Consider the following 13,023-nt stretch of genomic DNA (forward strand, 5'->3'; position numbering starts at 1 on the left):
CTCGCTGAGGGGTGGGCAAAGGCTCCTAGCTTTTTGTCTCTGGCTCCTCTCGTTGCTCCCTTCCTGCCTGACCCTGGGTGACAGCCACAGGGTTAGTGGCGGATGCTGAGTCCAGGGGACTGAGCCGGTGGGGAGAAAACACAGCTACAGGGCACTCAGTAAATGGGGAGAAAACATGTTAGAGAAACGGACGGGCACGGCATTCTCCTGGCTTGCTGCTCTTTCTAGCCCCACTGCCACAGACCTCTGATTAGACTCTTTTGTAAACTGGACTCCTTTAAATCCAGGTCTGAACTCCTCTCAGGGATGATCCAGAGTGAGCCTGCAGCCCCTTTCCAAAACTGCACTTGACTTTGACACATCCGTAGGGCTAACACTGCCCACTGACTGGGTGGCTGGCAGAACAGCAGAGTTCAAGAGCACCTAGGTCAGGGGAAACACCCCAAAGCCCATCAGCGGATGAGTGGATAAACATGTGATGTAGCCATACAGTGACATGACCATTAAAAGCAATAAAGTACGGGGGCGCCTGGGTGGCTCGGACCATTAAACGTCTGACTCTTGATTTCAGCTCAGGTCTTGATCTCAGGAGTGTGAGATCGAGCCCCATGTCGGGCTCTGCCTCTCTCTCTCTCTCTCTCTCTCTCTCCCTCTGCCCCTCCCCCCATCTGTCTTCCTCTCTAAAAAAATGGGGGGGGGGCAAAAAGAGAGAGAGCCTGCCAGGTTAGCAGCAGAGCTGGGCAGGTACTGGTTCCTTGAGTTCCTGGAACTTCTAACCCAGAGGGTCAGCAATCCATCCCTTAGCCACTGTCCACCGCTGGGACCACGCTCCCATAAGAATGGATCCGGGGTGCGAGAAAGGGGGGAGTCTTGGGGAAGGCCAGGAAGCATGGGGAAACAGTGCTGGCAGAGCCCTCACACGTCCCTTCCTCGATTTCAGGTGGTGGCATCTGTGGTGGATCAAGACAGTTTCTCGGGGTTTGCTCCTCTGCAGCCACAGGTGAGGCAGGTCCTGCCCTCCCCGGATCCAGGTCTCCAGAGCTCTCTGGGAAATATCCAACTGGGGAGAGTATTTGTGCTGAGCTGCCTCATTTAAGGGCTCCTTCAGCTGACCTCTCGGTGCTGCTGACAGTGTCTGCCTGGCCATTCTGGGTCAAAGGTTCCACGACTGTTGGGAGAAAAAGGCAGTTTTAGGCGTAACCTCCAGTTCCCAGAAACCAACCCTCCTGCTTCCTCCAAAATGCCAGTCTTCATTCCTGGCATTGACGAGAGCTTCTGTTGACGTTCTCTCCTGAAGCCTGGCCTAGTCTCTCAGGAAACTGGAACACAAGCTATGGAAGGTGTTTGGATGAGGCCTCCGTGGGGCCTGACCATGTGCAGGGGATCCCCTTGGGAACACGATGGGTGCCCCCAGTCAGCTGTTGCTCTGCCCGGCCTGGGCTCAGAGAGATGCTTCCAGGCAGACTGGGTGACAGTAGGTCTAGAAACATGAAGGCATTTCCCTCCTTGTGAGGGGAAGAAGGTAAGCCAGGCTGAGGAAAATCCGAGCGCCGTTGCCCACACACTGGCTGTGCAGGCGAGGGGCTTGTGAGCGTGGCACCCCCTCCAGGCTGCACACAGCAGCACCCACAGCCTCCCAGGGGCAGTGACGGTGGCTAGCCCAGAATGGGACCGACACCGGGCTCTGGAGGGTGAGGGGAGCCAAGGAGGATCAAGAGATTCAGGATCCTTTGCTTTGTGTCTTCACAATGAAGCTGAAGAAAACCCTTGGGGAGGACCCCCCCACCCACCTCAGGGCCTCAGAGCAGCCGGAGACTCCAAAAGGTGGAAGCAGCCCAGATCAGTGGACTCCATGACTTTTGGTGTAGAGCAGGGAACACACCGAAAGGAGATTTATGCCTGGTCAGGGGACGTTGAGTGGGTTTTAAATACCCACAAGTGTCACGTGATACAGCAGACATTAATTATAGAACAGAGCTTTTGGAAACTGTCCTAGGAAAGGGACAGCGCTCAAGGTCAAAAGCACCCTCGTGATGCCATGTGGCTCTGTGACAGCGAAAATTCTCCGGACACCAGGACTGGCTCAAGATGAACTGCTGTGCTAGTGACACCTGGCCCCGGGGAGCTGGTGGGAGAGGTTATTTTCCAGCAGGTAGTCAGGGTGCGAGGTGCCCTCTCCCTCGACAGCACTCCCATGGAGCTTGACAGGCATTCTTTGATTTTCGGGTCTGGGAGAAGCTCAAATTACCATTAACACTCTGTTCTCTCCCCCACTCCTTCCCTTCATTCCTCCTGAATGTTCAATAGGCCGCTGAACCTCCACCCAGACCCAAAACCCCGGAGATCTTCAGGTAAGTTCGATTTAGGGCAGGATGCAGAATATCCGCGCTCCAAGCCTGAACTATGGCAATAATGGGGGTGAAGAAGATGAAGCTGGGGTCAGGGGCTGAGTCCTGGGGAATGTAGCCTTGTTGGTGGGCTCTCCTTGTTTTCAAGGTTAGAGTGGAGTAATGGAGGGAGGATGGGAGTCTTGACTATGGTAGGATTGATCACAGGGGTCCCCAGGTCCCCGGGCACAGCCACCCACACACGGTGGTCACCTCTGAAGGGCAGCGGTGTCCGTGGAACATCGCCCCTCTGACCAGAGGCTGGAGCACAGTTTCGCCCTGACTGTAGCCTCTTCAGAAGAAGGGGAGGCCAGAGCTTTCTGGAGCCGAGTGAGCAAAGTGGGAAGCTAGACGGTGTGTCCTTTCCTGAGGGGGTGTTTTTCACTCCCTCTGGACACATGGTCTCTGGAAAAGTGAGAGGAACAAGTCAAGCAAAGGAAGCCATTCTTCTAGAAGATGGGAAGCCAAGAATGACACAACTTGCAGCTTTCTTAAGAATGTCTTCTAAGCAAGGAAGCAAGCCCGGATCCCCCACCCAACACAGAAGGTTTTTTTAAAAAAATGAAAAAAGTACCACAGCAACTATAAAAATGAGGGGGCTGATGAGCTCATTGCTAACTCTGCCTGCTGGAGGAGTCTGTCTCCCCCACGCAAATAGCCCGTTGTTTGGAAACAGAGAGCAGGGCTGAGGGGAAGGGGAGAGAGCTGGGGTGAGAGGGAGCCCCCCCGCCCCCCCCACCCCCAGGCCAGAGAGGTACCTCAGGCAGCCCCGAAGCCAGCCCTGCAGCCACACATTCCAAGGAGGCACAGACTGCACGCCAGAGCCTCCAAGGGCAAAGTAGGTCTGAAGGACATGGTAAAGGGACAATGACATGTCCCACAGCTGGCTGGCCTCAGGACCCCTTTACACATCCCCCCACTCCCCACAGCTGGCCTCTGGCTCTTCACCCACTTCCAGCTGTGTGCCCACCCCCAGGTGACTTGGCCCCCCCGCCGCCCACCTCCCCCTTCCCAGCCCTGAGAAGCTGGCTCTCCCCCCTCCCCGTGTGTTCCCCTTGCCACACGAGCCCGATCCCCCCCGCCCCCACCCCAGCCCAGACTTGAGAGCTGGCCCCGCACAGCCGGCTAGCTTCCTCCTGAGAGGGGAAGGGAGGGCTGGAGGGCTCGGCCTGGGTGTCTTGTGTGCTTCCGGCTTTCCTTCCTGTCCCGCCGCCTGCGTGGTTATGGAGCGTGTTCACACACAGCTTCCTGCCTGGTCCCCCTCAGATCCCAGAGGCAGCTCGATGCCGAGCTGGAGGGTGCCCGGAGCAGGTCTCCTGGCCCAGGGCCACCGTCGCTTGTCCCGCGGTGCCACGGGCGGGATGCGATCCAGGCCAGAGAGAGGACGGACTCTCGCGTCTATCTCCCGCAGGGCTCTGGAAGGGGAAGCTCACCGTGTGCTGTTTGGGTTTGTGCCTGAGACGCCAGAGGAGCTGCAGGTCATGCCAGGGAACATCGTCTTTGTCTTGAAGAAAGGCAACGATAACTGGGCAACAGTCTTATTCAACGGGCAGGTATTCGGAGGACCAGGGGGTGGGGGTTTTGGCCACGGGATCCTGGCAGCAAATGGCAAAGCTTTCTGAGGAGCAGCACTTGCCACCTCATTCGCAGACCAGCTGCCCCCCTTCGTCTGTACGGCCACCCCTGCCCCACGTCCCTGGGCTGTTGGGTGGTACGGGTCCGCCGAGGCCCGATGAGTGCAAACTTGTCTTCACCTTTCCAATTCCGCGATGCTGCGCCGTAGAAGGGGCTCGTTCCCTGCAACTACCTTGAGCCGGTGGAGCTGCGGATCCAAGCTCAGCAGCAGCCCCAGGTAACGTAGTGCCAAGGCCTGACCCCTTCCCGCCCGCCTCTGTCCCACCACAGATAGGCCCCTCGGGGGGGGGGGGGGGCGGGGAACAGGCCATGTGGACAAGGTGCAGGAGGGACACTAGTCCTGAGTCCACCTGGGGTTGGCACCAGCCGCCCAGAGCCCAGCTGAACCTGGGGAGGAAGGAGAGCCCCCAGATGTGCTGAGTGGAGGCGTCTGAGGGACCTGTTGGGCCCACCCACCCCATCTCTCTGATTCCTCCTGGTCAGCGGTGACTTGGGACCCAAAGCCTGTAGTATAAGAAGGCTAGATCTTCCCGGAAATGTCCTCTTCACCTAGAAGAACAGTCAATGTGTTGGCGGGTGATGCGCCATTAACAAAGAGAAATCCGCTTTAGAGTCTGGAATCAGAGTAGGCCTTGCCCTCCGCGGCCCCATCCTCACTCCTCGGAGGCCGGCCCTTCTGCTGGTGGTCTTTGTTGGACCTGAGCTGCCGTGCAGAGGACTGGCAGTGTCTGACCTGTCTCTCTGGACCCTGGGCAACCAGCTGTCCTCGGCGGGCTTGGCCCTCCCTGCTCCGACTTTCTCTACACAGATGACTTGAAATGTTTTAAATGCCATACCAATGAGCAGTGGACTTTTCCTTTGAAGGGGCAAGATGTGAAGCGAGAGGGTGAGCTGAGACAAGACTCAGGGTCCTCCCTCAGCTCCAGCAGACTTCCAGTGTGGCTAAAAGGGGTGTTAGGCAGCAAGGGCCTTTTAGGTGGGGCTTAAGGTTCTTGTTTCTACTGTGATTTGTTCCCACCAGGCCAACCCTGCCTCCCCTTTAACCAGCACTTTCCTTAGTCTCCCCTAAATGTCACCACCACTCCAACTTTTAGGAAGCCATTTGCCCCTGGCTCCTTTTCATGAGGCCCCCCTCCCCCACTCCTACTTAAAAACTTTGTCTGAATGAAGGCTCTCACCATCTCTGTCACCTCCAGGAGGAAGCCTCCCCAGAGTCTGATATCCCAGCTCCTCCCAGTTCCAGCGCTCCTGGAAGACCCCAGTTGCCACCCGGTTGGTGTCCCTGGAACAACACCCTTGGCCTGGGTGCAGGAAAGCTCCCAGCTGCTTCCTCACAGAGCATTGCTCTCCCAGCCTTCTAGGAGATTCTGGTTTCTGCTCCTCCCAGCATGCCGCTCAGCTTATGAGCCCACAGCCCCAGGGCCCCTCTCTCCAGCACCACCCACCCACCCAAAACATAGGAAATAGATGCCCTTTCTACCTACCTACTCCAGAAAACCCACGGGGCGTGGGTAAATGTAACTGGTTTCTGGGGGGCAGTGAGTGTTCCAACTCAAGTAGACACCAGACCCCTCCGTCATGAGGTACGGAAACCATGTCCCGGGAGGAAAGGTTGAAGTCATTGCACATGTTTACTTCAGAGGGGGACAGAGTGGCTCTTTTCAAATGTCCAAGGAGCTCTATCTGGAAACAAAACTGCTCTGCAGAGCCCTGAGGGATAGACCATGAACCGAGGGCAGATGTCAAAGGACATTCTCCTGATGTTTGGAGAGGGTTGCCTTGGGAAGTAAGGGGCTCTTGGTCACGAATGCAGTTTAAACTGATTCTGGATAAGTGCTCAGTAGGGACGCATTGAAGAGGTAGTTTGTCCAGATCCTAGATCCATGATTGTTAGGCCTCCCAGAACACCAGAAACCTTTGAGATGTTCCCCACACCTCCATTTTTATTTTGAAAACTGTCAAACCTACAGATTGAAAGTTGAAAGTGTAGTACAATAAATGCCGAAAGTTGAAAGTGTAGTACAATAAATGCCAGAATACCTTTCACCTAAATTCACCAACTGTTAACATTTTGTACCAAGGACTTGCCCTGCTCCCCCTCCCTCTCCTCTGAGCCACTTGAAAGGAACTTACAGGTTCATGACCCTTTGCCCTACACTTGAGCATTATCTCCTATTCTCCTGCATAACCACAACACAGTTGTTACATCTAGGACATTGAACGTTAATATAATATTATAGAGTGTATATTTCATATTCACATTTCTCCAATTACCCCTCAAAACATCCTCGATAGCTTTGTTTTTACCTTTTCTGTCTAGGGGCCCATCAAGGATCACATATTAACCTAGGAGAATTTTCTGAATATAGATTCCTAGGCCTTTGATTCTGATTCTTCAGGATTGGAATTGGGCCTCAGAATCTGTATTTCTAGAAAAAAACCTTCCAAGTGATTCTAATGATTAGCTGGGTATGAGATCAGTGGCCTTTTGTTCCATTGTGCACCCTCTATAGTGAGTATCTTTATGCAGACTTCTCTTACGTAAATTAGGTGCATACAGTCATATTAATATATTATGCACATTAGGAAACATGCACAAAAATAAAGGACAAGGGAAAAATAAGTGGTTCTAACATTGCTCCTTGTGGCCCTGGTTCATCTTGCACTCCCTGCATTCATTGCGCAGAGCCCACTGGTTTAGCTGGACTTTGGGGTCCCTGCTCACCCCATGCACTGCTGGGGTGTGATGGTCCTTTGATACTTGCCCGTATGCTCCCCCTGAGCCAGGCGCTGGGTTCGTCTGTGTGTTTGTGCTTTGCCTGGCACATTTCCCCTGAGTGCGATTTCCCCTACAGTTTATTAAAGTTAAGAATCACCCCAGAGATTTAAAGGTAAGAAGTTGGGTGTCCTGTTCTAAGAGGTTTCCTTCTGTGGAAGCCAGGGGCTGGCCAGGAGTGTTTATTCATCTTCTTCTTTTGTTTTACTTCCTATCTTCTCCGTTTAGGTCAAAAAGAGAAAGAAGAGCCCAAGGTAAGCTTTATCCTTGTACTATTTCTTTTTTCTTTTTAAAGATTTTTATTTATTTATTTGACAGAGAGAGGCACAGCGAGAGAGGGAACACAAGCAGGGGGAGAGGGAGAGGGAGAAGCAGATTTCCCGCCGAGCAGGGAGCCCGATGCGGGGCTCGATCCCAGGACCCCGGGATCATGACCTGAGCCGAAGGCAGACGCTTAACGACTGAGCCACCCAGGCACCCCCCTTGTACTCTTTCAAGTGGTAGAGAAAGTAAAAGCTGAGGCTCTCCACCATGAGCATGTGTCCCTGGGTTAGAGAAGGAGTCCAGAGGAAGGGTGGGCCAGTTACCACCATACACACAGTCCACGGGCTAGGCACCCCCGCAATGACTTTCCCCACCCCCGTGCACACATTTCCTACTGGCCTAGAGCGTGTGGGCCACCTCTTCTGGCTCCGTAGGAATTCCTATCCAGGCAGGAGTGGGGCTACGGGCCCTCTGAAAGCCCCTTTCCGTTACTGTGAAACCAGTTAGCCCTTGGCCTCTCCCTGCTGCACAGAACACTCCCCCTGATCTAGGATGGGGCTAAGAGGAGGCCGCAGACTCTAATGAGCCCCCTCTGCTTCCTCTTCCCTCAGGAAGTAAAGCTCAGCGTTCCCATGCCCTACACACTCAAGGTGCACTACAAGTACACGGTGGTCATGGAGACTCAGCCCGGGCTCCCCTATAGCCAGGTCCGGGACATGGTGTCTAAGAAACTGGAGCTCTTGCCAGAACACACTAAGCTGAGGTGAGTCCATGAAGGTAGCGGGGCTACACCTGGAGACCTGGTGCCGGCCCAGAGGGGAGAAGGCAATGGTTTTGTACTGATGTTCTCTGGCTTGGTTCTTACTCGTCTCTCCCCAGCTATCGGCCTCCGGACAGCAATGAGCTGGTGCCCCTTTCAGAAGATAACATGAAGGCTGCCTGGGGCCACGTGAAAAACTACAGCCTGACTCTGTGGTGTGAGAACACAGTGGTGAGTGCAGTGAGGGTACCTAAGGTCCTGTATCTATTGGGCCACTTCCTCAACAACAGTCCAGCGTTTACCGTGCTCAGTCCATGAGCTTGGCACTGTGCTTGGTGTTGAGGATCCGGTGAGTCACGAGCTCTGCGTCCCTTTGCCCTGCACCCCGGGGGCAGCCAGGAGAGGGCTCCCCGCAAGGGAAGAGCAGGCCCGACAACACACAGAAGCCTCCCAGTCCCTTCTGTCTGCGGCCACACCTAACCGTTCCAAGGGTAGGCCCATTGCTATCAAGCAAGGTTGGAATGAAATCCTAGCTTGAGGCAGAGCTCCTAGCCATTCTTCACTGTTTGTTCCCATGGGGAAGAACACGCGAGAGTGGAAAAGAGTAGTGAGCATTTATTTCATGGGGAGATGATTTGGATTACAACATCCCACTAATAGCCAGCATCTGTTGAGAGCTTCCCCCGTGCCAGGTCCCGGGCTAAGTGCACGCTGCGTATTCATTCTTACAGGCCCCACAACTCTGTGAGGTATTGTTAGCCCGTTTCACAGTTTAGGTAATAAGGCAAAGAGAGGTCAGCTTGACCAAGATTACACAGCAGGTCGGTAGTGGAACCGGGGCCCAGTGAGTATTTTGATTCCAGGGCCTGTATTCTTGAACCCCTTTCTAGACCTCAGAGCCCAGAACAGAGTTAACTGACTGGCCAGTAGGAGTAAAGGGAGTTAGGGGCAAAGTTAGAGGCTAGAAGTAGTAGCTACACATTAACACTCTTGACTTTGTCCCTTTATCTCCAAGGGAAAAGTTGCTATTTCTTTTTGTTGTTGAGGTTAATTCCCTCCCACAACCATGGCTCCTGAAAACTATCCATCTGCATTCTGTCAACATACCGATGTATGTTTTTTCAGCGTTTATGTAATTTCTTATAAATGCATCATATAAATGGATCGTACAATATATATATTCACGTGAATTCACATGATCCATTTATATGAAATTGATGGACTATTAAAAGTTTACATGTACAGTATATATTTAGATATATAAAATATTATATAAGTATATATTATATAAATATAACTGTATATATAAACTTTTAATAGCCCATCAATTTCATATAAATGGAACATTCCTGTGAATATATATACTGTACATATAAACCTTTGTTATAATAGTACATTTCAATATATAGTTTTCCATTTTTATATATATTTTTGTGTTGTAATGGTCCCATTTCTTTTGACCGCTAATGGTATCCCTAAACGGTATTCCACAATATGAATACTGCAATTTGTTTATTGATTTACCCGTTCGTGGACATCTGGATTGTTTCCAGTGTTTGTCTAGTGACATTTATTCTTCAACAAACACTTGCTGAGCACTTACTGCTCTCTTGACAGGCACTGGCAATATAAACACTAACAAGACACAGGCTCTTCTTGGGGGAAAGACAAGGGCGGACATGATTACAAAGCATGTGTTAAGAACTGATGGAGACACACGAATGGTGTACTGTGTTTTATAAGCACAAGGGAGGGTGTCTCACCCAAAAATGCTGAAGGAAGGTGGGACAAGTCAAGAGTCAAATAGTCTTCCTAGAGAGAATGATGCTGAAATTGTCTTGAAGTGTAGCCTTAAAATGGTAAATAGAAATTAGCAAGGTGGAGGAGGTTAGGGTGACTTATATAGATGGAAGAGCAGAGGGAAGACCCTACGAGTTGGCAGGGGTGACAGGCACAAAGAAACAGTCTGGAAGGCAACAGGGCCACATCATGGAAGGCCTTGCACACTGCTGCACTCAGATGAGGTTGTGAGCCGGGTAGAAAATACGATGAATGATTGCTTGGGATGGATGATTCAGGGGCCTATGAGCAAGGCAGCAGGCTCTGGGAGGCTGGCCAGCCAGCGGGCTTTCTTCGAGTGCTCAGCAGCCCATCCAGTCCTGACCCTGGGGAGTCACAGGACACAATCAAGGAGACTGCAGTCTCCGCTGACTAAAACCGTTGTCAGCTGGGGCCCCTCTGACACCTTCAGTTCTCCCGTTTCCGGCTTTAGCATGTTTAGACTGTGGGGGCATCTACAGTTACATCAGTAAGGGGTATAAAATTCCACAGGTCCTACGTGAACCTTTTGGAGAGCTACTATTTTTCACCTCTGAATGGATGTTGAGATCATGGAAATGAGCACACTGGCAAAGCTCTTCCACACCATCTAGGCCTGGGGCCGTGGGCCCTGTGGGGGCGGAGTCCCTCTAAACCCTCAACCCCACAGCTGGGCAAGGGCTTGTGCTCACTTAAGGAAGGGTCTCTTTGGCAGATTCTCAATGATGTCAGATACATGTTTGCTGGGAAAGAAAAATGAGTGGGAGAGGAATGTAAAGAGCGTGGGCCTGGAGGAAGGCCCCGTGGTAAGCCCCAGGTTGGTGGTATCTAAGGGTTCAGAAAATTGTGTTCAGGAAGTACGGCCCCTGGACTCACTGGCGCCCCAGGACATTGGGTGGGGGATGGGGTAGAATAGGTAACCAGTGCAAGGGGTCCTGTGGAAGTCTGAAAGGTCATCCTAAGGTTTTCGATGGTCTATGTTGGGACTAATCCTTTCAGTATTGTCTTAAAAGGATTCTGCCTAGCAGTTCTCTAAATCTGAATTACTTCCCTTAAAAGACTTATTGTTTTTAATTATTGTTAATTTTTAAATATTTTATTTATTTATTCATGACAGACAGAGGGAGAGAGAGAGAGAAGCAGAGGGAGAAGCAGGCTCCCAAGGAGCAGGGAGCCCGATGTGGGACTCGATCCCAGGACCCTGGGATCGTGACCTGAGCTGAAGGCAGACGCTTAACCATCTGAGCCACTTTGTTCTTTGAAGAGAGCTTCAGTCTAATTAGTGGCTGTACGTGGCTAACTCTCCCCAGATTCCCAACACAGTCTTTTTGGGACTCAATTCAGCTTCAGAGGTCATTGCCGAGCATTCTTTATTACTACCCCCTACTCTTGGAGGCAGCAAGTCAGGATGTTCTCATTCACTTACTAGAAGAGCAGGAAAATGAACGATCATTTATTAAGCATCTACTCTATGCAGGCTTACCATTAATCAAGTTTAAATCTATGTATGTATATATTTAGTACTCTGAGAGTTTAATAATTGTCAGCTAGGGGCGCTTGGGTGGTGCAGTTAATTAAGCGTACGACTCTTGGTTTTGGCTGGGGTTGCCATCTCAGGGTCATGGGATGGAGCCCTGTGTCATGCTCCGCGCGCTGGCTCAGCATGGAGCTTGCTGAGGATTCTCTGCCTCTCCCTCTTTCTCTGCCCCTCCCCCTGCTCACATGCACACATGCGTGCTTTCTCTCCAATAAATAAAATCTAAAAAAAATAGTTGTCAGCTATTACTATTCTACATCATATCATTTCATTCTTTTAGCCTCTATTTCAGGTGAGGAAACTGAAGTTCACAGAGGCTACCCCACTTGCTCAGGGACACACAGCCAGTGAGCAGTGGAGCTGGGATACAAACCCAGGCCTTTAGACTCCTTACAACCATTTCCACCTCACTGTACTGCCTTCCAATAAAAGGGATCTGCCAGGGCTGGAACAAGCGACATTAGGAAGTGAGAACTTTGAACACTCAGAACAGCTCTTACCCTCGCGGGGTTTCTAACGTGGGTCTGTTAAATCCCATGATTCACATCCCTAGAAACTGTACCCTTCTTCTTTTCAACATTTGTGGATGAAAAATGACCACAATGGTAACTAAGATGTGTAGTTACAAATATCAGAAAGCAAAGCCTTTTTTCATGGCCTTAGAAAGACGGTATGGCGCTCTGCAGGGTTTTTCAAACTTTAGCAGGTATGAGACTCACCTAGAGGGCTTGTTAAAATGCAGATTGCTGGGCCCCACATGCAGCGAGTTTATTATTCAGTAGGTTTCTAACGAGGTCCCTAGTATTGTGGGTGCTGGGGAGAGGGTGTTGGATTCAGAGTTAGAAACCCAGGTTTGACTTTGGGTTCTGTCGCTTACTTGTGACTCCATCTCTGTTTTTCCACCTGCAAAGAAGTAACAGTAGTACCTATTCTACCTTTTTCAGGATTACTCTAAGGTTTCTGTAAGATTTTAAGACTATCTATGGTCCTGCAGACCTTTTGGGTTCATTTATCCAACCATCCTATATTCCTAAAGTACACATTAGGTCTATGCTAGGGACTGATCACAGACTTGGCCTTTGTGAGTTTATATCCCAGGTGCTACATTGACATTTCACAGATTCCTTTAGTGATGCTCAACGTTCACTGGCCAAAAAGTTGAGGAAACTAACAGGCCTTTTATTATTTCAGGGTGACCAAGGCTTTCCAGATGAACCCAAGGAAAGTGAAAAATCTGAAGCTAAAAACCAGACAACAGAACCTCAGCTTAAGGAAGGAGGCCAAGTGGTAGCACTCTTCAGTTACGAAGCCACCCAGCCGGAAGACCTGGAGTTTCAGGAAGGGGACATAATCCAGATTATATCAATGGGTAAGTACTACTCCTGGATCATAGAAACTAATTTCCATGTGAGCAGCAATAAGTTCAAGGGAAGAGAGGGAGAAACATTAATAACCTACAAGCCAAACTTTAGCCAGTGGTTTCAGTCTCCTTCCTAGCTTTCAGCGGGAGGGAGCAGAACAGAGGGCTCAGCCTTTCCATCTGTTTCTCCAATGGGCAGGGAAGCAACAAATGACAGACTCAGCTGACGTTTTGATCATTAAAAATAGCTGTGTTTTGGAAGGCATGCATTCTCGTTCCCAGAGTAAGCCAACTGGAAGGTGGCTGGCATCATTTTGCCTTTGCACCAAGCCATAGGATACTTTCCTATAAACCCCAGTTCTCTGAACTGATGTACTTTTTGAAGATGAGGGAAGGAGTGCATAAATTTTGCCTTAAAAGAAGCTACTCGACATTGCTTTGTGTCTCTGGTGACCTTCCTCATCCTGTTAGGAATCAAACACACTA

The 13,023-nt window shown here is 50.9% G+C and overlaps 1 protein-coding gene across 2 annotated transcripts in view; it reads left to right on the forward strand.

Annotated features, from left to right (window-relative positions):
• Positions 1-13,023, forward strand: part of NCF2 (neutrophil cytosolic factor 2) — a 29,605-nt gene that overhangs the window by 14,270 nt on the left and 2,312 nt on the right. For both annotated transcript variants that reach the window (XM_025877558.2, XM_025877559.2), the window contains 9 exons: positions 941-1,000; positions 2,308-2,351; positions 3,799-3,940; positions 4,171-4,239; positions 5,219-5,294; positions 7,027-7,052; positions 7,674-7,825; positions 7,942-8,053; positions 12,369-12,546. In XM_025877558.2, the coding sequence (XP_025733343.1) occupies positions 941-1,000; positions 2,308-2,351; positions 3,799-3,940; positions 4,171-4,239; positions 5,219-5,294; positions 7,027-7,052; positions 7,674-7,825; positions 7,942-8,053; positions 12,369-12,546 (859 nt within the window). The remainder of the gene's footprint in view (positions 1-940; positions 1,001-2,307; positions 2,352-3,798; positions 3,941-4,170; positions 4,240-5,218; positions 5,295-7,026; positions 7,053-7,673; positions 7,826-7,941; positions 8,054-12,368; positions 12,547-13,023) is intronic.

The sequence above is a fragment of the Callorhinus ursinus genome, unplaced genomic scaffold (genome assembly GCF_003265705.2).
Source record: "Callorhinus ursinus isolate GAN/ISIS: 27379988/994484 unplaced genomic scaffold, GSC_fseal_2.0 scaffold13, whole genome shotgun sequence".
NCBI classification, from domain to species: Eukaryota; Metazoa; Chordata; class Mammalia; order Carnivora; family Otariidae; genus Callorhinus; species Callorhinus ursinus.